This window comes from Cyprinus carpio, chromosome B23 (assembly GCF_018340385.1).
Source record: "Cyprinus carpio isolate SPL01 chromosome B23, ASM1834038v1, whole genome shotgun sequence".
In the NCBI taxonomy this organism is placed as follows: Eukaryota; Metazoa; Chordata; class Actinopteri; order Cypriniformes; family Cyprinidae; genus Cyprinus; species Cyprinus carpio.
The window spans coordinates 16,391,147-16,418,391 of NC_056619.1; the positions used below are offsets into that span (position 1 = coordinate 16,391,147).

Below are 27,245 nucleotides of genomic sequence, written 5' to 3' on the forward strand. Positions count from 1 at the left end.
TCACCCTGTTTCACGGGGTTTATTCTGAGATAACAACCGGCTGGATGTACATTATCCCAATTATTATATGGCTACTTTCCACATAAGTAAATAATTAGACACGAAATATTGATTTGAGTTGAAATATTTGAACGCAAAGCTTCCGTGAAGACAGCAGTTGCGCGAGCGGCAAATTCAAACTAGATGGACATTTAAGGGAAGCGGTGCAGTCAAACCACTTATAACACAACATTTCACCACAAAATTAATGAAAAGCAATAAAAGAATTAAGACGAAAATGTTTTAAAACCATAACAGTTTGTTAGTTCTCCTATAATCCATTACAGCATATAAAACAATCATAGCACTGCTGTTACCCGGATGTTACCAAGCAAGAGTACAGCGCCGCCTGTGTTATTAGCTTTTAACATTCCTCGGAATGTCCAATCAGAATCAAGTATTCCACAGAGCCGTGTAATAATCACTATTAACACTTTAACTACATAAAGAAAAAACTGAACATACCTTCTCCAAGCCGTCTGAATTGGAAACCTATTACTGAGGTATCATACGAGGCAATGGTGCCCTCTTTAACCACTGAGAACAGGACATCACTGATCTGTGTTTCATTAGAGTTATTATCTGAGCCGACATCCAGCTCCACAAACACGTCTTTGCCAATTTTCCTGCAAATGTACACAGAGTACAGTTAATCAAAACAAGTCCAAACAAACAAACCACATAAACCAACTTAGTATGGTTTGTTGGAATCCTAGGCTGGTCTGTTTGCAGTTTTACAGAAGGTTTTGACACCAGCTTGGTCAGGCTTAAAGATCAGCCAGTTTAAGATGTTTTTAAGCAGAGTGATCATAATAAGTCTCATAATACAAAAAAGAACTTGAGTATTTGACTATTTGCAATGAATTCCCTAATGATCGTAAAGTAAACTGACTTTCTAATCTTTATACACTAGAAGATGCACTATTACATTAGTGTTTGAAACTGAAAATGGTGTTTACTTAATAAGAACCACATTGACGGTCTGCTGTCCTGGTATCCTGTTGTAGTCAGACTCAAGCTGTGGAGAAAATAAACACCATTAATCACCACATACTCGCCTTGCCTTACAAAGTACTTTCTGTGTACTACATTCTAGTTTTACAGCTAAATACGGGTTAAGCCTAAACATTAACACAGTACAGACAAAATTCAGAGGAATGGTATGTGATCAATAATATGACCCAATACGCAGGTGGAGCACACCCTTAATTATTACTGTGAAAACTCGGGTATTTCTTAAGCTCACAGTCCTTGAGTAAATGCACACACCGTATCGACGACAGCAGATGATATCTCTAAAAAAGCAGGAGAGTAGATGTCATCAAGTTCCGGCCCATACTGGAAGGAGTTTGTGAAGTTCACCAGTGCCCGATAGTAAACTAGAAACAAGAAGAAGACAGTCAGACTCAATAACAGCACCAGAGGATAATCATCATAGTCATTTACATCAATTAGCACTATTAAGCAAGACATTTGTTACAATGAAATATAGTTACAATGTTAATTGTTACATTAAACAGTGTTCAACGTATATATTTGATATATCCAAAACTGATCAATTAAAAAAAAAAATAATAGACTATCACCAATATATAGTACTGGTATATTGTTGGGTGGAGGCACATGTACAGTAAAGATGAATTGGGTCATAAAAAGGTCAATAATCACTGAAAAAGTACAGCACTACAGAAAAGGTTCCAGCATCGACAGCACCAATTCTTCTGCAAAAGCAACCGTTCAATAACAAAAACAAATACATGCTATTAGCTTATGCCCACAGCCTCACAGTACGTCAACCTTTAAAAGCTCCAGCCCTTTTACTGCCCTCCCGGCGGCTCGCCTGGGTGGGTTTACCCCATTTCAGTTTTTCAAACTGAACTGAGAAAGGAAGTCAATATTTGTGCTCTTTCTTGCAGTTAGCTGCCACTCGCCACAGTTCTCCAGCAGAGTCGTGTTTAATGTGACGCAGCTTATATACGCAGTCACATACATCCCGATCAGACTCTTCTGACCTTTTACTGCTCTTAATGCCTTTATAGATTTATTCCAATTGATAAAATATCACTGAGATTAATTAACTTGCTTTTCCCACCATCTGGACACCTACTGTCACCCTCCGGTCAAATGTATTTGTCGTGCACACATGGTTTATTGGAAATTATCACTTACTGCTGACAGAATTTGGGAAAGAAAGCAGCCCAGAACTCAATCTTTTCTAATTGCGCAATACATTGATACACGGCCGCCTGCTTCCTTAACGGCAACCTACACTCCTGCTCTCATTACCGCGAAAAAAGTTAACTTTGGTCATTAAGGGACAGAGAGGGATGAAAAAAAAAAAGAGAGTCAGAAGGTCTTGACTGACTGCCTTTGTCCAGGCTGTAATAGTCTGGCCATGGTGACGTAAAAGAGGAAACGGAACATCAAAAAGTCCCGTCAAAGTGTTGGCATTGACCCGTGATTAATCAAATCGCTTGTGTGGGGCACACTGAAAAAGCATCAGCCTCTCTTTTTCGACGGCTCAGCCTGCCCAGCGCCCGTAATCTCATCACGGTAGTTCTCACTAATAAGGCTGCAACTCAGTAAACCACATTCTCGCTCTAAAATGGGGCAAAGCCCCATTCAGTCTTTCCATTTAGGAAATCCCCAGTTGAATGCTAGCGAGGGCATTGAAACCGCATTCGGACAAGGGAAAAGACAGCAGTGAAACAGAAGCATTCCAAATGCTTAATTCATAACCTCTTCTTGCTATACAACAGCATAACTTTGGCAGCTTTGTGGGCCGAGCCCTCGATGGGATACATGGAGGCCTGTGCGGAAGACAAAGAGCTGATTGAGCCAATGCGGCCTGTCCGGCCTTTAAAGCATGAGTCTTTCAACTCGACCTTCATTCTCTTCTCTCCTCCTCCTCCCTCCAAGAAGCCTTCACACTGAATCAAAGACTCAAAGTAGTCTTCTTGTCTTATTTTGCAGCTCTGTGGAATGCACTTGGATGGGGATTCGCTGATTTTTCACCAGGCTATTCTCAGGCGCAGACCGTCCAAATGTCAAATGTGCATTTGCGAGAGGAAAACCTTCATCCATCATAATGCCACAAAGCCAGCTGGCAGGGAATCTTGTTGTCGTTCTGGTACTAAACATAATTTCACACTCCAAGCATGGCAATGCATAACTGGTTTAGCTTGTGTTTACTGCTCTGAGATCGTACAAGCAAATGTGTGAATGCATAAATTAGAGTGTAGAAGTGAAAATTAAAATGGAGCAGCCAACAAAAAAGACAGGAATAGACAGCAAATTATGTAGGTAGTGTTTTTCAACCTTTGTGACAAAAGTATAAGTTTTCAGGTATTCCTGCTGTAATAATGAAAAACAAAAAAAAATGCTGATTCTTATCAGAATTTAGATGTACAGGTATTGACATGCCAAATTAAATGAGTTTCAAAAATGCTATGTTCTTGAATTAAAATCAAGAGTTATTGATTGTAGAGATGAAATATAATTTAGGTTTACATCTTGATTTTAGATTATTTTAATATATTAATATTGTTTTTTGTAATTAATATATTTATTAATATTGTTAAATATTATTATTAAAATATGTCACTGACATAACTCTAAGTACTTGGAAATAGAGCAAAACAGGGTGTTACAAGCGTATTTAAATATGCAGTTAGGATTCAATGGTTCCATTGTTTGGAAGCAACCATATCGAAGATAAAGCAACAGAACTGAAGAGTTCAGCTGAGAACATGACCTACTGTACTCGTGCTGCCAGGGCTCAAGATGTCCCGAGAGGACTGAGACACATCAGGAATTGGAGTCAAGGGTGAAAGGAAAATCACTGAGCAATGAGATATGAGATTCAGTAAAAATACTCAAGCTGGAGAAGTCACTGTTTAATTGACGCATGTTTTCTATTTTAAATGGCAGATTTTGATTTGTGCGTGTTTAAGAGTTGCATTCCTCTGGCACAGAAGAACACTGACAGTGAATCACTGAGCCAGAGGCGACGCAGCATATGATCAACATCTGTCTATGAAGACACGGATCGCTGCGAGAACTCTCTCAGCCCGTTTTAGCTACAGTTATCTCATTAAGTCATTGTAGTTTGCAGGATATCCACTCTAGCCATACTTCAAATATCTGCTTTTAACTCTTCACCGGGTGTACCTGTGAGAGAGAAGAGGTATATTCTGGGCAACCAGTGGGAGGGCCACATCCTGTTTGTTACAGCATATTGAAGCCACGGCAAAGATAATTGGTCTTGACGTCAGAATATTCTGATTAGCCATTTCTGGTTCACAGCGGAGAATATTTTGTCATTATTTACTCATCTCCATGGTGTTTTAAACCTGTATGACATTGTCTTCTGTAAATCATAAAAGATGATATTTTGAAGAATGTTTTGTCCATGATGATAATCAATAGGGTCCAAAAAAACACTGGAGTCCCACTGTATTATTCATTTTAGTATTATTTCTTTACAACTATAGAAACTATATTTATACATGTTTGTCATTTTTATTAGTTAGCAACTAACAGAATTAAAATAAGTAAGTTTTCATCTATAATTTATATTTTATTTCAGCCTTATTTCAATTAATGAAAATTATTTTAATAGTTTTAAAAACCCCACCACACTGGACCCCACTGACTTTAATTTTACGGCAAAAAAAAAAAAAAAAAAAAACGTCTTACTTTTTTTTTTTTTTATTTTTATTTTTAATTATTGTTAGTTATATTTATTTTTCATTTAATATATTTTGATACATTTTATAATTTTTGTATGTTTTAGCAATTTTGTTATGTACGTTTGCCATTTTTTGTTTTTTTTTAGTTTTTATTATATTACTAATACTTAATTTTTTTTAAATAAAAACAAATTAGAAATATTGCCTTGGCAACTTATTTTCATCTATAATTTATATTTTATTTTGGCTTTATTTTTTAAATAATGAAAATGATTTTTAATAGCTTTAGTTAAAAAAAAAAAAACACCACACTGGACTTCACTGACTTTCATTTTATGGCAAAAAAAAAAAAGTAAAAAATAAAAAAAATCTTACAACTTTGAAATGAAAACAGAGTAAGCAAATTATAACAAAAAGTGTTTATTTTTGGTGAACTGTCCCTTTAAATCCACAACAGGAATCAGATGCCGTTAACCAAAATATTCTCGTGTCAAGATCTATTCTCTTTCATCTTCATTCATTTGAATTACATTTTGCTGCAATATAAATCTTCTGCTGTGATTAGAAAACATTCAAAGAAACCATGCAATCAATAATTAAAAAAGTATTTTGAAACAAGCCGGAACTCTTATTGATCTCTAAAGAGGCGCATGAGTGAATATCGGCAAATTTGCACAAACTTTCTATAAAAGATAACATAAAAGAACATCCATCTGAGTAATCGCATTCGCATAGTCGGTACAGAGCGGTAACATGGTTGAGAGATAGTTTTTGTAATTGCTATGATTATGTATGGCTGTTCATTCCATCCCACGCTAAGTGGTGTTAATGAGGTATCCACAAATTCAAAGCCGTCCTGCATCAAAATCAAAGTGGCGAGTTGAAAGAAGCGACACTATTAGAACTGTCCTTTTATGTACTGAACTGCTACTGAAAGCCCTCAGTGTGCCGTCACAGAGAGACAAAGCAAGCACTCTTTATTCCTTTAAAGATAAAACAAGCATAAACACACTTCATTCTTTCTCTCTCCCTCGCTACTGTATCTTCCACTGAGTTATTTTGATCACTTGAACAATGAATATTATGTGTTTAGTTTGGCCACTGGGACCAAAGCTGGGAATTGTTTTATAAATCCCATAAGATGGATTATTACTTTCTTTATGTCCACTCCCAGGCCTTCTGCAGGAAACCCCTGAAGCACAATAAAAACTCTCGACTGGGGTGAAATGCAAGGATGTTTCCATTAGCAGTAAAATGAGCTCATTCACTGCAGGTCAACTAATGCAATCATCATAACTTCTGAACTGAAACTATCTGCATGTATTACAGATGTGGCGGATTATTATCCAGCAATGGGTTAGAACCTCAATGATTTTCAAATTCTGTCTGTATATTTGCAAGTCTCATATTGTAAGGACATTTGTGATTGCAAATGTGTCCAGTGAGAGAAATGAAACAAATGTTTCCTATGGAGGAGGACAAGATTTTCCAAGGCAACGCATATGTTGCTGCCATAACAATGAGTGGCAGTGTCTAAGCATGAAAGCTGAAGTCCATGAGGAAAGATTTTTAGGAAGTTCTTTTCAGTAAACTAGCGGTTCTCAGCTGGTTTTGCTTCAGGACGCAGATTTTGCATTAAAAATAAGTGGTAGTCTAATAAAACCAATGTTAAAATAATAATTATTCATATTATATTAAGAGAGAGAGAGAGAGAGAGAGAGAGAGAGAGAGAGAGAGAGAGAGAGAGAGAGAGAGAGAGAGAGAGAGAGAATTGGGGTACCTTTTACAAGAAAATATTATTTCAATTTTTTCAAGTCAAAATTTTGTTTAATCAAATGTGTTACTTAGTATTTCTGTGTAACTGTTTGTAAAATTACTAGCAACTTGTTTGTTGTGCGGGCACAACAAGTTTTAAAGGTGAAAATAAGGTGAAATTTCTTGTGAACTGGCATTTTGCTCAGTAAATACTAAATATAAAGATATTAAAAATAAATGAAAAAGAAAAATTGAATTAAATACTATAAAAGCAGCAGTAAACAACATTTTAAAAGCATAAAACAGCACAAATTATATATAATATAATTAAATATAATTTTACTGTATGTAACTACATACACACACATATATAATCTTGCATATTTTTCTTTCTTGTAATAGTTATTAATCTATAGAAATGTATGTAAACAAAAAATAAAAAATAAAATCTTGTTTATTGCTGTTCATGACCCAATCAGACTGTTTCTAGGTCTTGCCCAACCAAGTCAAGAAATACTGCTCTTCACATTCTCTTCATTTCTCTTCACATTCTCTTTCTGACAGAATGTATATGGCCTCCACTGAGAAGGCTGGACCACAACAACATGGAAACCAAAATAACCGCAGCTGCCCCTCCACGTCTCCCAATCCTGCTGTATAACTATCATCTTTGCAGCCCTGACACACAACATTACATCAACTGCACCACCAGGACAGCCAGAAATGGAAAGCTGGGTGGCCTTTTTACTGGAAGGTTTTAGGACTATGCATCTTTCATCAGATGTTCTGACATCTGTTCACTTTTGCACAGCTCCAGTCATGCACAAGTGACACTCAATCTTTGTGTGCAAGGAACCGTTTTACCTCAGTAATAGGATTGAGATAAATGATACAAAAGCAGAATCTGTTCAAAAGATAAAATAAACCAAAATTATATTTATATATAGTATTAAAATAATTTTTAAGGTTAATATATTATATATATTATTATATTGTCACCACAGCAGAGTAAGCCAGAGCTTTCAAAGAAAAAATTTGCATGGATCCAAAAACAGAGATGAATAAGATTATATTACAACTATGATTTCATTTAGGCTGAACACCTCGGATTATGCTTATGACTTCACAAATGAACAAGTCAGTCCTTTGAGCTTCTTGCCTAGTCAGCACCATAATCAAACACAAAAAATTCTGTGGAAGTGTTGAGATAAGCATTCTCATGGCCTCACTTCCAAATGATCTCCCAGCCATTCTCTCTAACTGAAAGCCCGTCTGTATGCTATGCTAACCTTTGTCTCCTCAGCTTGAAGTGGCTGTATGACCCAGCGTTCAGGGTCTGTACAAGGGCCTGTGAAACTCCTGAAGTTCTGTTCAGCTAAAAGAGGGTGAGGAGATCTCCCACGTCTTTATCAGGCTTTATCAAGCAAAAAACAAACAAACAGGCCAGGAATATGCAGCGGCTTAGATAAAAGAGTCTTCTTGTATGCCAAAGGGGATTTGTGACTGATAAAGAAAAGAAGCTGGATATCACATCCTTATCCGGTGCCTGACGTAATCACGTGTTCTGAAATAATCACATTTTTGTCATTGAGCAAATGCCTTTCTACAGGACAGTTCTTCGGGAGTAACCTGGGGTTAAGTGTCTTGCTCACGGTAGATTGTTGACAGACCCCAATGTTCTACAGTTCATAAATCATCCCTTCTGTGGTTTAAACTAATAACCTTTGGGTTACCAGAACAGATGTTGGACCACTAAGCTAAAGTACCACCACTCCAATTTACCACATCAAAAAGCCCAGAGCTAGCCTTAGGAAAGGAAAACCAAAATGAAAATCTCTATTGTAAATCTCATAGAGTACAATTAGATTAAAATGAGATGTTTCTCATAAAGATAAAGCCCCAAGTAATCTCATGTCCCAGAGTTTCAAAAAAAGATCTAAACAAAGTCAAAAATGGTAATTTGGCCATGTAAAGTCAGAGATTTCAAATATAACCAAATCATTATAAATCGTTAATAATAATAATAATAATAATAATAATAATAAAAATACTAAAAACTGAAGTAGTTTTTGAAACCATTGTTTTCAAGGTGGACTTTTAAACCCTACTGTATATGAAATAATTACATAAATCTGAGTCACAACAACTAACAAATTATGTTTCTGTTTTCAATATTTCTTAGAAACATCTTTCAGACTGAGACGATACTTTAAATGAAAGGTAACCATTTCAAGGTCTATTCGGGGCCTAGCACAATTACATTTTAACTTTAGTAACCATCATCATAATATCCTCGCTCATGCCCCTACATTCTCTCAATCTCATAACAATAAAGACCACTTTAGGCTAACATATCTAGCCATTTCAATTACAGATGTAAAAATATGGTTTTGGAAAATGCATCAGAAAAACAGGATGCTGTGCAATATGTGCTACAGTAGCAGGATATGAACTCTCATCAGTGACAGGGGAGGAAAGGTGGTCACACAGACCTCTGGAAAAAGAGTGCACAGGTTAGACATCCACAAACACTCCACTCCAGGAAGCCAAATGTTCTTTCCCAAGTGCTGTCAGGCACGGCTCTATAAATGGCTTTAGAGAATAAACTTCCCCCTTTAGAAGGGGGATTACCACTGGCTGACTCATAGTCTCAACCTATCCAGACTTAAAGGTGTCATATGATGTTGCTAAAAAGAACATTATTTTGTGTATTTGGTGCAATGAAATGTGTTTATGCTGTTTAAGATAAAAAAACACTATTTTCCACATACTGTACATTAGTGTTTCTCCTCTATGCCCCTCCTTCTGAAACGCGTCGTTTTTTTACAAGGCTTATCGGTCTGAAAAGCAAGGTATGCTCTGATTGGCCAGCTATCCAGTGCGTTGTGATTGGCCGAATGCCTCAAGTGTGTGACAGAAATGTTATGCCCCTTAACATACTGTGATGCGTGTCCCGGTCAATACACTGGCGTGACAAGACAATAACCATAAAACCCATTACAAATGAGGCATTTGTTGCATCCAGTGGTGACATAATTACGGAATATAATGACTTATACTGTCTTTTTATGTGTTGCATCATGCCACGTAAACATAAAACCATGTCTACATTTTTGATCGGAGAAACGACAAACAACAAGCACTACTCTCAAAACTCGCATTTGAATCATCAGTGGCAAATCCTTTACACATGTGAATGTATTTACAGACTGTGAGTCAGAAGGCATTTTAGGGGGGTGTGGTTGACTCTTAACTTTTATAAAGATTATCTCTTTGGGTTTGAGACTTTAGTCTTTGCAACTTTACAGATCTTCTTTATGCACCAAGAGCTTGTAACACTCCAAAGAGAAAGGAAAACTTGAAATTGCATCATATGACCCCTTTAAAACGTTATGTTTTCAGATATTTTTGTTAAAAGATTTTGATTTGTTATTCATGATTCTACCAAATCCACTGAGATCAGAAATATGCTTGGATAAATGAAGACATCCTGACTTCAAACCAACCTCATGTGGTGTCTTGAACCTCAAAGATCATCAATGGGTCATCAGATCAGTTTTATGCTCCAGTTCAAACTTAGAGGAACGATTCAAGTTTCATCTGCTGAATTTAGGTCTACATTTAGCGAACTATGTGTTTGCGTTGAGAATTTAGAATCTGTAGGTGGTCTGAGTCTCACAGAGGTGATGTTTAAGAGTTGACCCAATCAATCTGGCACCTCTTAGTTGACACTGTCAACCTCTGGTACTTTATCTTCTGAATACACTAAAGCTACAGCTGAAATATCCCTTTCTAATTTAAGAGCCAGCATATTTATGTGGAGGTGTCCATGCGGTGCTATTCTGGGAGTAAAGCTCAGGTGTCGGGCTGCAGAGCTCTTACCAAAACAATCATTCCACCATGATGTCATGCAATACAATGGCCCAGACTGACTCCAAAAGGACAGACTGGGAAGCAAAAGTCATTCCAAAGAAGAGGTCCAAAGATAGAAAAGATAGAAGGGAAATGCAGGAGTCTGACACGGCAGCTGAGACACTTTTGGTATTTGTTATCTAAATAACGCAAGGTCTGTTTCCAAAAAGAGGCTGGGTGCCACACAACACAAAGAATGAGATATAAAAATAATTTTTATGTAACTATATTGTTTCATTTTATAATAATAAATAACAGATTTTTTTCCCATTACAGATGATTTCATTAGCATAACAATTTGAGTTGAAAGTCATAATTTCTTTGTATTAGTCCAACTATTTTGGCTTTAAAAATTTCATACAACATATGCAATGTTTAGGTTGGGTAAGATTTTCATGTTTTTGAACAAAAGTCTCATATTCACTAAGGCTGAATTATTTGATCAAAAACACAGCAATGCAGTAATATTGTGAAATATTATTACAATATTTTGTATTATTATTGTATTATTATTTTTTTTTTTTTAATTTTTTTTTATTTTTTTTTTTTTTATTTTAACATTTTTTTTATTAGTGCTGAAAACAGTTGTTTTTAATATTTTTGTTTATTATTAGTGTTGATAAAAGTTGTTTTTTATGTTTTTGTGTGGATTTTTTTTGTTAGTTTTTTGCATGAAAGGCGAGTTTTTTAACATGGACCGTAAGGAAAACAATACATGACAGTGTTTGTATCGTCTGTTCTGGCTGCTGTTTCTTACACTGACTTTCATGTTTGCTGCAATCTTTACACTTCTGCATCTCAGCTGATGAAAGGAGAAATGAGTATTGTTTGGACCTCTGGCACAAATCTGAGGCCCTTGTTATGATGAATCTGCTGTCTCATTACTGTGAGTAAAGGCACAGACACAAATTCTGCAGACGCAACAACTCTATATAACGCAGTATAACAGTTTCATGATTTAAAGCAAGATTTTGTAGAATCTGTTGATGACTCTCTTTTATCACACTGATATCAGATTATACCGCCTCTTCATAAAAAAAAACAAAACAAAAGGATTCTCACTTGTTATAGGCATGCCTGGTTCAACTGTGCTTGGCTCGGGGGTGCTTCCATCCTCTTCTCCACTGATATCTGAAGGGAAAAATAGATTATATTAGCTTTATCAAAAAAAAAAAAAAGTTTGATGATGCTAACATTAGAAAATGAGTCTCCTGTGCTCACCAAGGTTGCATTTATTTGATCAAAATCAATAAACAGTGTGAAACAATACAATTTAAAAAGAATTGTTTGATATATTATATATTTGAAAATGTTATTTTATTCCTGCGATGACAAAGCTGAATTTTTAGCAGCCATTAGTCTAGTGTTTAGTGTCACATGCTGGTTCAGAAATCCTTCTAATATGCTGATTTGCTGTTCAAGAAACATTTCATATTATTATAAATGTTGAAAACATTTGTGTTGCTTAATATTTTTGTAGAAATTTATTCAGCATTTTTTCACAATGGAAATTTTTTTGCACAATTGTAAAGGTCCTTACTGTCACTTTCCATTAGGCGTAATGAATACAAAAGTGTTGAACATTACAATTTAAAAAGAATTGTTTGAATTGTTTGCAGTATTCAGTTAGTCCCACCTCCTGAAGGATCATAGTACTCTTCATCATCCACATAACCTCCCGGCCGCTTGTTTTCCTCTTCTAAGTCCTCTGGAAAGGGCACCTCATCCCACACTTTAGAGCTCTGAACTACCTGTAGTCAAAACAAATGAAACCACAATTTATGAGATTGAAATCAGCATCTCCAAACACATCTTGAGTTATGAGAGACCTACAGAAGAGAGATGCAAAAACAACAGTCAATGCCTTCTGGCTCCACTGAAGGTAGAAGAGATAAATATCATGACTTTGTTCTGTGCATGCACAAAAATGCATATCTCACACATCATAGAGACATGAAATGCTGTCCTTAAAAAGTATTTCAAAATACAAGCACTTCAAAATGTCTGAATGTCACAGCATTAAAGTATCAAATCAAGTGGTATCTGTATATATATTACAATATACACTACCGTTCAAAAGATTGTAAATTTTTCTTTCTTTTTTTGAAAGTAATGAATACTTTTATTCACCAAGGATGTGTTAAATTAAAAAAAAAATGATAGTAAAGACTCTTTGTTAGAAAAGATTTTAATTTGGTTTATTTGTTTTTTTTTTTTTATTTTTATTCATAAAAGAATCCAGAAAAAAAGTATGTCAAAAAAAAAACATGAATCAGCACTGATAATGAATCATTAATAAATCATAAATATAATGATTTCTGAAGGATCATGTGACAATGAAGACTGGAGTAATGATGCTGAAAATTCAGCTTTGATCACAGAAATAAATTAGATTTTAAAGTGTATTAAAACAGAAAACCAATATTAGAAATCAAAATAATATCTCACAATATTACAGTTTTTTTACTGTATTTTTAATCAAATAAATACAGCCTTGATTAGCACAAGAGACTCTATTACATACATGCATACATATACTGTAATTGGTGAACAAAGATCTAGGTGAACACCTTTTACCTCCATACCTCTGCTACTGTAACACCCTAACCAAACAGCACAGGGCTGGTACTAGTGAGGAAGTACTTTTTCATGCAGAGATTAATGTCACACCCATGAGAGGTCATAAAAATAGATATAACAGCAAATATAAAACCTCTGAAATATTATGAACTACAGCATGATATCCAAGGAACATGTTTAAAGGTGCAATAGATGATTGTCTTCAGAAACATTTGTTATGCTGGTTGAAAGTCTCTACACATCACGATAGCAATCATTAAGTTAAGTGGTCTAAATGTATTTATCGGTATTTATATATTCTGTTGAAGGCGTAGGACAAAGAAATGTTCATCCAATCAAAACACCCATTCCGAACGTTTTGATTTGCTTTCTTATCTGCTTATCAACATATGTATTTGCCTACCTCTGCGCACCCGGTTCGTGCAGATCAAAATAAACTGTTTGCGATTGTTTTTTTTGGGTTTGTTGCTTTTTTATGGAAGTGTAGGACCTTTGCTTTCAGTGCTATCAGGCTAAAGTTGGCATTTTCCAAGATCTCCTACTACACCTTTAATATTGCTTAGCATTTCATAACACTAAAAATATTTTTACTCCACTAGTCAAAGTAAAATTTACCCAAACAATTTGTCAAATAGACACTGATAACTTGTACTCAAACATCAAATGTTTGGGGTGAGTAAGATTTTTTTTTTTTAAAGAAATTAATATTGCTATTCAGCATGGAAACATTTATATATATAGAAAATGACACTAATTACTTCTATAATGCAACAAAGATTTCCATTTCATATAAATACAGTTCTTTTGAACTTCCTATTCATCAGAGAGTTCTGCTAAAAATATATCGCAGTTTCTACAAAAATATTAAGCAGAACACCTGTTTTAACCTGTTTAACAACAGATAATAATAAATGTTTGTTGAGCAGCAAATCAGCATATTAGAATGACTTCTGAATGATCATGTGACACTGAAGACTGGAGTAATGGCTGCTGAAAATTCAGCTTTGCCAACAAAATTAATAAATTACATGTATTCAAACAGAAATCAGTTATTTTAAATTGTTTTACTGTATATTTGATCAAATAAAGCTTAGGTAAGCATAAGAGATAAAAGAGAAAAATCTTGCCAACCCCAAACATTTGAATGGAAGTGTAAATTTACATTTAAAATCAAAAATTAATTATGAATAAATGAACATATTAACTTGGATTCTCTGGAAGCATTTTGCATAGTTAGCGAAAAAAATTGAACTCAACCAGCAGTGCCTTTTGCTTATTCACTTCTTCTTTGGTCAGCAACAAAAGCTTTGATGATTTTATAAAATCATGTCTCTTCTGCACCCTGGTTCTCATCTTCACATTTGTATACGTGTTTGGCAAGATGCCACGTTTGGCATTTTCGGTCTTCATAGCCCGCCAGTTCCCATTTCCCTGCATCTCCATCATGGCCGCAGCTCCCATTTAAATGGCTCCCGCAAATAAATAACTTGATCTCCCCTCCAAATCCTTTCTCCCCTGACTGAACACTCTAAAACAACAATCCTGGAACTTTTTCAAAGGGAAAACGCTGACTGGCAAAATTCTTTCAATTGGATCTGCTCAGCGAACCTTTGGTGTGATCATCGCCTGCTTCCCTGTCCCTTGGGATGGAGTCCTCCCGAAACTAGACACTCTGTCATTATTGTCATCCATAATTGTAATGCAGCATATTTTTGGTGAGAAGACTTAGAAAAAGTATGTGCGTCAATTTCGTTGTCACCAGATAAGACACACAACTTAGCACAACTTAAGGAAACAAATCACTTAAGGAAAAAATCCCTACAGTATGAAAGAATTTACAGTTGAAATTGACTATTCTTAACTATTGACTATTATTACAGGGTATAAATGACAAAAGTATAGCTCACCCAAAAATTTAAGTTTATTTATATATTTCAGTCTTCTGAAGCCATATGATAGCTTTATGTGACAAATAGAATGAAATGCAAGTCATTGTTCATGCAAATATTACTGGACAGTCATCATGGTCACCATTCACTTTCATTGTATGGAAAAACAATCAGGTTTCAAATTAAGGTGAGTAAAGGATGACAGACTTTTCACTTTTGGGTTGGCTCATATAAAACCAAGAAAACATCTAAACTTTCTTAAACTCTCAGGTCATTCTCCAGCCATAAAAACAGCTTGAGTTCACCTAGCCAAGCAAATGATAGCCCAGTCAAACACACACATACTGCATTCCACTGTCAAAGGAATCCCACTGTTTACTTTCCAATTATGCCATTCACAATGCCAATAGTTTATTCTGCAAGAATGGCAAAGAAACAGACAAAGCACAACATTAGAGTCTATCGCTCTGCAAAAGATGTTTGAACCTGGTGGAAAGCTTCAAGATTACTCTAGAGTTTACTCAGCTGGTGTTTACAAGGCAAGAAACCAAATTTGCCATATCTATGCCCATGGACAATTAATAAGCTGAGAGAACAGGGCGACACAAATGGAACACAAAGGGAATGAGTTGGCCTTGGCCAGTTTACTTGGACTTCCACACTTCTAATGAGTGACTCACACTCAGCCTCCAAAGAGCAATAATGATGGCTAGAAAGGACAGATGTGCACTGCTGAAGAGTATGGTAGGCTTATCCGCTCCCACACACACCCCTCTCTGGCATTTCTAACCCCCAATCAGACCCACTTCCAATTTCCAAAGCCTTACTAAAAGGGTTTTAGTATTTTGGTTTTCTTTGCATTGGAATGCAGCTGTAGCAGCAATGACTCAAAACTCTGCCATAAATAAATAAATATTACTGCCATACCACACTGATTGTTAATTAAACAATTAATACTGACGACAATACAAACTCTTGACTATTGAATTTACCAGTTATTATCTAAAAGGCAATGGAAAAATGGACCAAATTGCTTCTGAGTGGAAACAAATTCCAGTACATGAAACCTGGACTTGCCACACTGCATTACGTAAGGATTTCATAGACGTGAAGGGGATGTCGGTTCTTGTAAACACACAAATGGAATGTAAACTGTAGAGTGGTAAGTAGGTGAAAGCTTGAGATATGCACTTTATACCCTCATCTGAGCCAGAACACCAAAGCACAGCCTGATACAGGCAGACCGGAGGGCAAACTTCCTGACCTCCATAAAACAACTCACTGTATACTGCAGGGCCAGAAGTGCTAGCAAATTTCCATTAGCCTTTGCCTTTCATAAAATGTACTTCCTCTCTTGATATAGCACTACTTTTAGCAATGTTCATGTGAGAAGAACTGAAAGGTAGAAGTAAATAGCTGACTGGTGCACTGTTTCAAAACCTAGTCAAAACCTAAAAGATATCTTGTTTTTGGCAATTATAAGGAAACACTGGACATCTCCTTCACGCAATCACTGGGAGGAGCTCAGTTTGGAGGACTTTTACATAAATAGGTGTGCTATGAATTACTTCAGAGTATCATGCTTATTAGCTTAGCAAAATGCTAACATCAAGCCCTTCATGCTGGTTATGTAGAAATGGAGATGGAGCTTCTGCCTATGTAGAATGTTCCAAATCAGTCACTTATGAGTTTCCATGATGGTTGGCAATAGTTACCCAAGCAGGCAGCTCACTATGTTTCAGAACAGTGCTAGGGTGAATGATGCGGGAGTTGCATTGAAATTGACTTTTTCCACACCTATTATCTACAGGGGCTATAGAAAAACATCCATCTGACAGACAGGGGATGACTACAGAGATAAGACACCAAGAAAAATGTATGAATGCACAAGGGAAAAAAATATCAAAAGGCATACAGGTAAGAACAGAAATTCCTCTGCAAGTTAACCTCTCAGAGCAGGAGAATGCAAGACAATGATAAGCTGCCAATTTTGACACTACACCTCAGCTTGAGCCCCTTTAGGATAAAGACCATGATGTGGGGGGGACCCTTCATATACAAAGAGCTCTGTGGAGGGTTTTTGACAAAAAATTTTCTGAGAAAACATGTGTCTTTTTCTTTTTAAATATAGTATTCTGTGTGTGTGGGACATTCTTAAACAAGTTGTTACGGTCTTCCATATGGGCTTGGGGGAAGAAAAGAATGGACAAAGGCTAACAGCATACTTCTGGCAACAAGAACTCTTCCCTCAGGTCATGCATGCGTTCCCACGTAGACCCAAAGCATGCATTTGGGATTGAACGAGGACTCCCACAGGCATTCCAATGAGCACTGGGCTAGATTTGACATACATGCTTCCTAATGTGCCCAGCGCAGCTGTTTCCCATGCTGAAATCGAAGCTGTGAGCTTCGCTCTGCCACTGTTTAAACAATCAGGTTTCCTTGCTATTCGTCTTTTCCACTCTCTCAACATCCCTTCCCAGTGAGACTCTTTCTCTTTCTGTGGCTCCATCACAATGAGCACATCTGAGCAGTCATCCAGCTCAGCGTCAAACCGATCTCCAGGCTTGTTACTCAGGACCAGGCTTTGTGAATAAGCAGCTGATCTGTGCAGGCTTGCATGGGAGAATCGGCATTGTGAAAAAAGGAAAGGTCAAGACACAATTAGGCACTGTTTGCACCTGATATTAAAGTCTCAGGTGACCTAGTCACTACACCTGGTAGTAAAGCTCTTGTTTAAGTGAAATGGATGATTGATAGGTAGGTAAGCAGTCCTGTCCAGGATTTATTAGGGCTGATTAGCACTTACACTACGAATACTATGGGGTCACATGGGTACCACCATGTATGGCTTGAGTGATCCCATCGCAAAATGCTTGAGACAATTTACTACATCTATATTTAGCACTGTCCGCTTAGAATCAGATTAAGTGAAATGGACATTAGTACTGGCTGTAAAACGAGGTCTTGGAGATTATGATTTGAGGAAGTTGCAATGTTCACTTTTTCGAGAAGCTTTCCTTGACACCACCTCCCCAACATTTTCATGATTCGAAAAGTTCACTAAGGCAATGTAAAAGAAATCCATTTTAATTAAGTGTTTTAATCCAAGCTTTCTGAAGGAACAATCACGCTAAATAGTGAACACATTTAATTTAGGCTTTTAAGTACAAGACATTTGAGCTACTTTTTAAGCTAACTTTTACAATCTCTTTTTGTATTTTTTGATTCTTGAATCATTTTGGTTGCACTGATTCAATAAAGGAACAGAAATTTGTCAGGCTTCATTAAAAATATCTTGACCAAACCAAACACTGGCATGAATAAACCACTCAATACTGTCCAAGCTTAAGTGGTCTGCTATTTTCTAGGTGTGTACTTTGACTTTTCGCCATGCAAAACTCTGAATTTGACAGATTTCACAGTCTCAACTTGCCCGAACTTCCTGCAACTGCCTGGCACCGGCTTTGATTTCACCTAATTTGGATAAAATTCAGCATTTCCTAACTTTTTCTGAAACTATCATAGAGAATGGTTTGGAAATATGTGCTCTTGCTTCAGTGGTTATGTATGGCAACGCCTACCTACTTGTGCACACTCGCAACATACAAGAGGGTGCTAAGGCAGCTTCATCTGACTGTATACAGTAGGGAAGTAGTGCGGTATTGAAGAGTACACACTGAGGTAACTTCAGTCACCATCTGGAAGTCTTACTCACACTGCTGGAATCCCGGGATTGAAGGATCAGGGGCTTGTGGTCAAGGATTAGAGTTGCGTTTATTCATCACTTCCGTTAACAATAACTGTCTGACTCACCATGTTACTGATACTAATCTTAAAGGTCAATACACAACATTTGGAAAAGTCATTCCAAAGGAGTGTTTGTGTGCACATTGTCAAGTTACACATACCTCATTTCTTAAGCAAACCTCACTGGAAAGTGCCATGCAAGATGAGTTTGGTTAAACAGCATTTGATTCACTGTTATGGAAAGTATGATTCTACACAATGAAGGAAAACCTTCTAGTCCAAAGAGACCATGTTCTTTTTCTACATATAATTCTGCCCATTTCTTGACATCATCTGTAATGTATTTTAAGTGCAGAAATGGTGCATTTCAGACAGGTGACGCTCAGGCCAGACAGAGCCAGTTGCTCGTATGACACAGTCATGAAATAAGAGCCTACATGTCTCTTCAAACTACGTCTGAAGCCAGAAGGCAGACCTTATCCAACACTAATAATGGCAACATCATAGGAGGTGCCTGGGCTTGACAGCATGACTCAGTTTGTGAATCAGACCTGTTGACAACTTGATGCCATATGACCGAAAATTAAGGGAGTGGGCGCAGTCAATTAAATATTAACTATCTGCCTTGACATCATGCTCAAGTCAGTCTGATTGCATCTACTAACTCAGTTTTAATCAAGTCGACTGATACAGTCTTAATTGTCCTAATGATGTGTGTGGGTGGGCCGAATGTGTGAGCGCATTCCAGAGGAAGCAGCTTTCCCTACTTGTGGGGGCCCAGATGGCACCTATAGGAGAACTCTCCCCTCAATTATCACCCCAGCAGGGGAACCAATAGAGCTCCTGCACTTGCAGACCACCTATGTACGAAACCCCAAGGTTTCAATATTGCCTCAGACCACACTGTCACCACACTCCAATTTACACTATCAAAACAGCCAAGAGGAGCTACAGTCCGTCCACTGTTTCAGCCTGGAATGTTCTGTTCTGACAGCACCCCGTGTTTATGGACCTTCACACAATTATGTCACAGAGAATAAAACATAGGTCGTAAAATATGGGTCAGAAAGTTCTTACAAAAGCTTGTGTTTTAAAATGTTTCATTAAAAGATTTCAGCTGGTAAACAATTCTATTATCATTACATCAGTTTCACTCAACATATTTCGCTCCATTTAACTGGAAACTGGTAATTGGAATGGGGTGGTCCGTAAGATTTTATTCAACAAGGACATATTAAATTGGTCAAAAGTGACAGTGAAGACATTTATAATGGGGCAAAAGATATCAAATAAGTGCCGTTCTGTTTTTTCTGTTCATCCAACAATCCTGGAAAAAGTATCACAATTTTCCACTAAAATATTAAGCAGCACAACGGTTTTCAACATTGATAATGGTACCAGTCGGTACTGAAATTATCCCGCTAACATCTGAGCACTGTTGAGCAGATTCTCACACTGCTGATTGGCCATTGTGTTCACGCTCTCAACAGATATGACTGTGATTGACTATAATGATTATCGCTTAAGCACACAGGCCATCGCCTATCAGTGGATCCCTAATACAGTATATCTGCACATAGACGAATCCGCTGATAGACATGGCTTTCTAACGCTCCCATGTGATTCTGTGTGAGCGCTCGGTGAATAGCTTGAATTGATGATGATTTTAGCCAATCACAGTCATATCTGTTGAGAGTGCAAACACTATGGCCAATCAGCAATGTTTAAAAATCCGCTCAACAGCACTCAAATGCTAGGGGGAAATAGACATTTTTTAAATTTCACTTAAAATACTTTTGACTACACTACTTTGCAGCCATAAAAATAAATTGTAATTTAAAATAGAAATGTGTAATTCACATTATTACCGTTTCAACTGTATTTTTGATTTTATAAATATGCAGTATTCAAGAAGTTAAGAATACCCAGATGACCTACTCCATCTGAAATTTTCAAGGGTCCAGCCTGTGGACACTTTGCTAACCCATAAAGCCACGGGACCGGAGAAGCCATCCGATTGTAAAAATTAATACAAGTCAAAGTAAATTCTGTCTTTGTTCTTTATCTGAAAGATAATGCATCCGTTAATTCTTACACTTTTTTTAGGTAACTGACAAACGCAACTGAAATGAACTACTGAAGACTATAGACGTCAATATACATCATGTGACACCACTTTTATATATATCTACAAAATAAAGGAAAACACAGTCGACCCAATACCTTAAAACTGTTCTGCACAAGCCTGTGGTACAAGTCTAATCTTCATGGCCTCTTTTTTGTTGACAACAAATAAACATAAACATAGCAGAGCAATTTAAGTGTCTAAAAATACAGCAGTGTTTCCGGTAATAAGAGCTTTATGGCGACCTGCACTTTAGAGACCAAGAGCAGCTCTAGTTCCCCCAGACGACAGCTGAGCGTGGAGGTGCTGAGGCCAGTGGCAGCGTGAAGGGGAAAAGCTGTTTATTTATAACAGGAAGGGCCTCTGTATTGCAGCTAGCTGTCATTTAAGAAGAACTTCCTTTCTTGTCTTGGTGACGCTGTCCTCTTTCCAAAGGAACCTTGGCAAAGTGACTGAACATACTTTGAAGAGTGATGCCACAAGGCTCCAGAGAACTGAGAGAGAGGATAGACACAATCAAACAGAATAATGTTTATCATAGCAGTGGACGTGTCAAGGATGTGTCAAGATGAGAGCGCAAAGGTTTATGAACGTTTGACAGCAAGACAATGACAGTAAGCCAGTTCTGGAGAACGTTACAGAGCGCTTTGGACAAATAAAGTTTAAAGTGCTAGAGTGCAGGACAAGTCGCACTATTTTCAAAGAGATTTTCTCGAAAACTCTCCCTGTCAGCTATTGTTTGGACAAACAGAAATATCCGCCCCAACTTTCGCTATTGACTGAGCCAATAATCTTTGCAGAAGATTCAAAGTTGCTCAAAGTTCAAAACAACATGAGGACATGATGAAAGCATTTTCATTTTTAGGTGAAGTTTATTATACAAGGATAGAAGAGAGTAACTTAAAGGAAAATTGAGCTTCACCTTATAGTAAACAACATAGCCTAGGTTCCAGTTGTAAATGAGTGGTCTCAAATTGAATGTGTTTAAGAAACAGTGAAACAAATGAATTCATATGTAGAGTATGACCATCCAAGCCTTGCTCATAGCATGCTGGGCAAATGATCTGAAGTAAGTTGTGGCAGATTATTGACAATTCTCATGGACCTCTGGTTTCTCACAAAACCAGTGGTGGTTTCAAACTTCCAATCCTTATTCTCATGGCTGTCGGAGCTAATCTGGCACCACCGGTTGTCTTGGCTTTAGACCCCACTGTGCTGTGTTGTGCGAGGTCAAAAACAATTAAATAAGAGCTGCATTATTAAATGCCACATGCTGACATTCATCACAAAATGTATTAGTGTAGTCATTTGGTGTGGTTTTTAAAGGGAAACTTAACCCAAAAATGAACATTCTGTCACCATTTACTCACTCTCATGTCATTCCAAACTTGTTTGCCTGACTTTCTTCTGTGGAACAATGAAAGAAGATATTCTGAAGAATGTTTCAGCTGTTTTTGTCCAAACAGTGAAAGTCAATGGAGTTCAGAGCAACGCTGGCAGTTTCAAAATATCTTCTTTTGTATATTTGGAAGACAATAATGAAAAAAAAAATCTGACAGAAACAAAACAACATTCTTCTGTGATTACTTAGTATATCATGCCAGCCTGCCAAGAGAGGTTTAAAGTTGGATAACCACTTGCAGTCTGTTCTCAAGGTCATAAGTCCCAGTTCTATTCAAGACAGCTATGTCATAATTAACTCGGATTTGGCCGCGTGGCTTTGTGAGGGCTTTGGAATTGTCAGCAATGACAACAGTTCAGGCATTTGATCACTTGGACTATTGACAATCTCGTTTAGTTCTTAAGCTAGTCATTACCAGAAGGCCTTTTTGGGGGAATTAATAAAAAGTGGCTTGATCTGACAAGTTTCTGACTCTGTAAAAGTAGCTGTTTCAACCAGTAGCAGTTTTAACCTGTCTTTGTTTTGAGAGGATATTTGTTAATGAAATCTAGACGATCCTCAACACACATTGAGGGGTCACTGAACATTTGTTTGTGCCAGATCAGCCTGGCTACTGAAAAATATGAACCAGCTGTTTTCTTTCACTCATAATTACATGAGTATGACAAATAAAGTGGCAGCAGAAATCTGGTGCTCCTCAAAACAAACAACAGATGCTGTCTTAAATAATGAACACACTCGAAGCCTCTCAGTTATTAAATGAATAATTCATCACAAAATAAAATTTCATTATTTACCACATTTGTTTGATTATTTAAAATTTTTTGAAATAATAAAAATGATTTTTCAAAATAATTTTAATGTAAATTAGAAGAATTTTAATATTAAATAGAAGAATATACAAAAAAATTATACATTAAAAACATTGATAGTTCATAGCTTGACAGAAAGTCAAGCTCCCCAAATAGATAAATACTATTTAGTGCTGTCAAATTTTGTCAAATAATTGCATCCAAAGTAAAAGTTTGTTAACCATATATATTTAATATATACTGTGTATATTTATTATCTATATATAGGGCAGTCGTGGCCTAATGGTTAGGAAGTCATAATTGTAACCCAAAGGTCGCGGGATTCGAGTCTCAGGTCCGGCAGGGATTGTAAATGGGGGGGAGTGAATGTACAGCGCTCTCTTCCACCCACAATACCACGACTGAGGTGGGACCTTTGAGCAAGGCACCGAACCCCCAACTGCTCCCCGGGCACCGCAGCAATATGGCTGCCCACTGCTCCGGGAGTGTGTTCATGGTGTGTGTGTGTTCACTGCTGTGTGTGTGCACTTGGATGGGTTAAATGGAGAGCACAAATTCCGAGTATGGGTCACCATACTTGGCCACACGTCACTTTACTCACTCACTCACTCAATAGTGATAACGTGTGACGTCCCATACTCGGAATTTGTGCTCTCCATTTAACCCATCCAAGTGCACACACACATACATGTGTATATGCACATATACATATATTATATATATATATATATATATATATATATATACATATACATATACATACATTTTAAAATAGAAAATGATTACATTTAAATTATTTTATACATTAAATATTTTATATAGAAATGAAATTTTTCTTAAATATATACATATACCATATACATAATAAATATACACAGTACACATATTATGTAACAAAATCACGATTAATCATTTGACAGCACTAATAATATTATAACAATCAATATTAATATTAACGATCAAATTAATATTATTCACGTTTAAATTTATAATAATATAAATAGCATTGTGGTGATTCAAATTTTTAAACCAGATTAATTCTATAATCAGTTTTGGGTGACTTATCCCTCTGAGAATCACAAAAACTGACTGTGATCAGCAGCCTTGAAAGAGTGTGGCAAGCTGATATCTCTTATAAATCAGAGGGTGTGTGCTTTGAAATGTGCAATTTTGAGATACAGAAATGAGCTGTAATTACAACAAGCTTGATCAAAAGTTGCCCAAATGCAGTTTGCGCATGATTTGCATTGTCTTAAAAGCACATTCAAGAGAATCAAAGTGGAAGTTCATCTGATCAAAGGGGACTCTTAGTGGTCTCACAGCAAGCTGCTGCAGGCTTCAAAGACCTGATTTGGCCCACACTTGGAATATAAAGCCCCAGTGAGGTAGCCTGATTAAGTATGAATGAAATTTGCTCTGGCAGGTAACACACAGGGACCAGAAGATGCTACAGATCCACTGACCCCTTTCGCACCCTGACTGAAGGGTTTGTGTGGGCGGACAGAGGTGACATTCCTCTGGGAGGTAAAAATACCACTCAAGCCAAGTAGCTGCAGGTGAAATTTCATCCAACTTTCAAACCTCTTGTCAAAATGGCTGTGAGCAAGATTAAGGAGTACTGGGACAGAAAACAAGCCAACTAGGAAGCTAAAGTGCTTGCATTTGATGCATAACACCTATGGTTTTAAACAACAAGTCATTTATTATCAGTTAAACTGTGATTAGGGTCACCAGTCAGTATAGAAATGACTACTGATCCTTAACTTTCTCGCGGATTTGAAGAAAATGCATGTGTGTAGATACCAAATAATACCAAAGGAAATTATTTACAATTTTATAAATTTGTTTATTGAATCTTATGCAAATAAATGCAGTGAATTAAATCAACCATAAAAGGCTCCATTAAGGTCTCATAGTCAGTTCAATACACTGTGGCCACATTTGATTCATTAATTCATATTGTGCATCTTCAGCTACATGTTTTCATATGAACAACCAGTAAATAACTACAATGATTCATTCTCACAGTTCGCGTTTGATTTACCAAAAATAACGACTCATTGTTTTGTTTGATTTAATGTATAAAGTATTTTGGTCATGATTGAAGGTTCCTGACATCTCAGCTCAATACTGTACATTTACCTCGCAGCACTGTGCTGCAGTTGGGATTATTTCTGGCCACACATCAGTAAACAAGTTAGAAAAGAGTGGCTTTACTAACATTTCTGTGGTGAAGGTGTTCTGGGAACAGCCGTCATTGCTCAGCAGTTCAGACCACTGCATCAACATAAACTCTGAGAGTGAGAGATTATTTGGGGGGGGAAACCTTACTGACCCCAAACTTTTGAAGGGTACTGTATATGAACATTCCTGCAGCCAATTATTTCACTTGTGCATGTGAGAGGGGATCAGGTGCCCACTTTGTCTGCTTGAAATGCTTGGCCTCTGATTGGCTCATCCTAGCTCCATTCTCTGTTTTAAATCCTTGGGTTTAACCTCCCCTTGTCACCCACTGACAAAGGATCAAGGAGTTGGCTGGTCAGAATCTGCAGGATTATCTCTACACTGGCTGGGTTAGAACTCTGGAGAATCTTGAAGCCCTAGAAACACTTCCAACAAATGTGAGAAGAAACACTTACATTGAATCTACTGACTGCTTCCAAAGGGGTCTGAGATGATGACAATGAGAATGCAACTCGAAGCTGTCTGAACTTTTATTATTTGCGAAACATGCAACTTAGACACCAGAAGAATCAACAACAACAACAACAACAACAGTAAGAGAAGGATTCCATTGGGCCAAAAAGACAGATTGTTTCAAGGAGCTTTAACAGCTGTCCGCTTTAATAGCTTTAAAGTCTGATTTATTGTAAAAGAGTGGAGAATATTAAGGAATATTAGGGGAAAACAGCATTTGAATGAGTCTGCTAATTAATACACAAACAGAGTTTTTGATAAAACACTAACCTTTTGTAACAAATCAACGTCTACGTAAATATTTAAAACTTAATTGGGACAAACCAATACTATAACAAAATTCCCAGCTAGTTGAAACATGGCAGCCATGCCTCTGATGAACCTTTGACACCCTAAAAACTATAAACTTCAAAAAAGCTTTGGAGAATTTACAAGGCAAAACCTACCTATTTACCTTTTTGTGTCCTTCAGGGAGTCATTTATTGTTCCAGGTTGAGTAAAGACCCGCTTTACCACAAAAGTGTCCAAACGATTGTCTCTTTAAAACCCACTAGACTGCGTAACACCATATGTTTCCCATTTAATAGCAGCTGTTACGCATGTACTTCAAATTCAAATTATGACTGACAAAATAAACATACTTTAAGGCAGTTTACTCCTCCTTGTATGGACCCTGGACACATAAAAAAGCATGTCACATCAACAAATACATCCATTCTCTCAGTAAGACAACGCAGCCAGATCCCAAGCAGTACAAAGTGAAGACAGTGGATGTGTGTTGTAAAGGGTTTTGATTATAAATGAAAATGAAAAAAAGCTAGAAGGATGAAGATAAATCCAGTTTTACAATTTGTCCAAACTAAGCTAGCTTAGGTTTTTTTGTGCTGTTGTTTATACATTGCTTTTGAATGGCCAGAGCCTGATTTAAGTGATTTACTTCAATGGTAGGCAATGTTTACAATTTGTTAAAACAATCAAACAAAAGTTGCAAAGTACTGTATGTCTAAATTCATTCCATTTCTTCAGCTACTTTTGGCCTTAAAAGACAGATGCATCAGCTCTGATTTTACACGGGCAAACTTAGTACAGCATATCCAATGTTTTCCCAGAGGATACAAAGCCATTTAAAAGTATCATGCATGCTAATCTGAAGTGTGTCTACATTAGCTAGTCCCAAAATACTGTGTAATGCAACCGTCTGTTCTTAACACTCATATGAGACTGTGACAATGATAAATATATCGTATATACACAGCCTGCAGATAGAAGGTAAAACACTGTCTGTTCTGCTAAATTCACTCTGAATTCAAACCAAGTTAAACTAACTGAAGTTTATGCCAAAGTTGTGTAAATTTCCCATGTTTTTATCTAACAGACGTCTGACCAGCCTCTAAAGAAAATATTAGCTAAGCATGCAATTATTGAATTATTTCCTGACAAGGTCTACAGGAGTAACACCCAGATGGTAACTCTCATGCTTTGTAAACTCTCGCTGCTATCAGGAATAAAGGTGAGCAGGATAAAGGGAATACTTCTAGACAAAGATTTTGAAAAAATATATTACAAAACACTGGCTAATGGAAATCGCTACAT

The 27,245-nt window shown here is 36.8% G+C and overlaps 1 protein-coding gene across 18 annotated transcripts in view; it reads right to left on the minus strand.

Annotated features, from left to right (window-relative positions):
• LOC109056836 (basement membrane-specific heparan sulfate proteoglycan core protein-like) overlaps positions 1-27,245 on the minus strand; it is a 92,189-nt gene that overhangs the window by 52,124 nt on the left and 12,820 nt on the right. For all 18 annotated transcript variants that reach the window (XM_042751419.1, XM_042751417.1, XM_042751416.1 and 15 more), the window contains exons 2-6: positions 12,034-12,148; positions 11,460-11,528; positions 1,309-1,418; positions 999-1,057; positions 505-665 (exon numbers count right to left, since the gene is read on the minus strand). In XM_042751419.1, the coding sequence (XP_042607353.1) occupies positions 505-665; positions 999-1,057; positions 1,309-1,418; positions 11,460-11,528; positions 12,034-12,148 (514 nt within the window). The remainder of the gene's footprint in view (positions 1-504; positions 666-998; positions 1,058-1,308; positions 1,419-11,459; positions 11,529-12,033; positions 12,149-27,245) is intronic.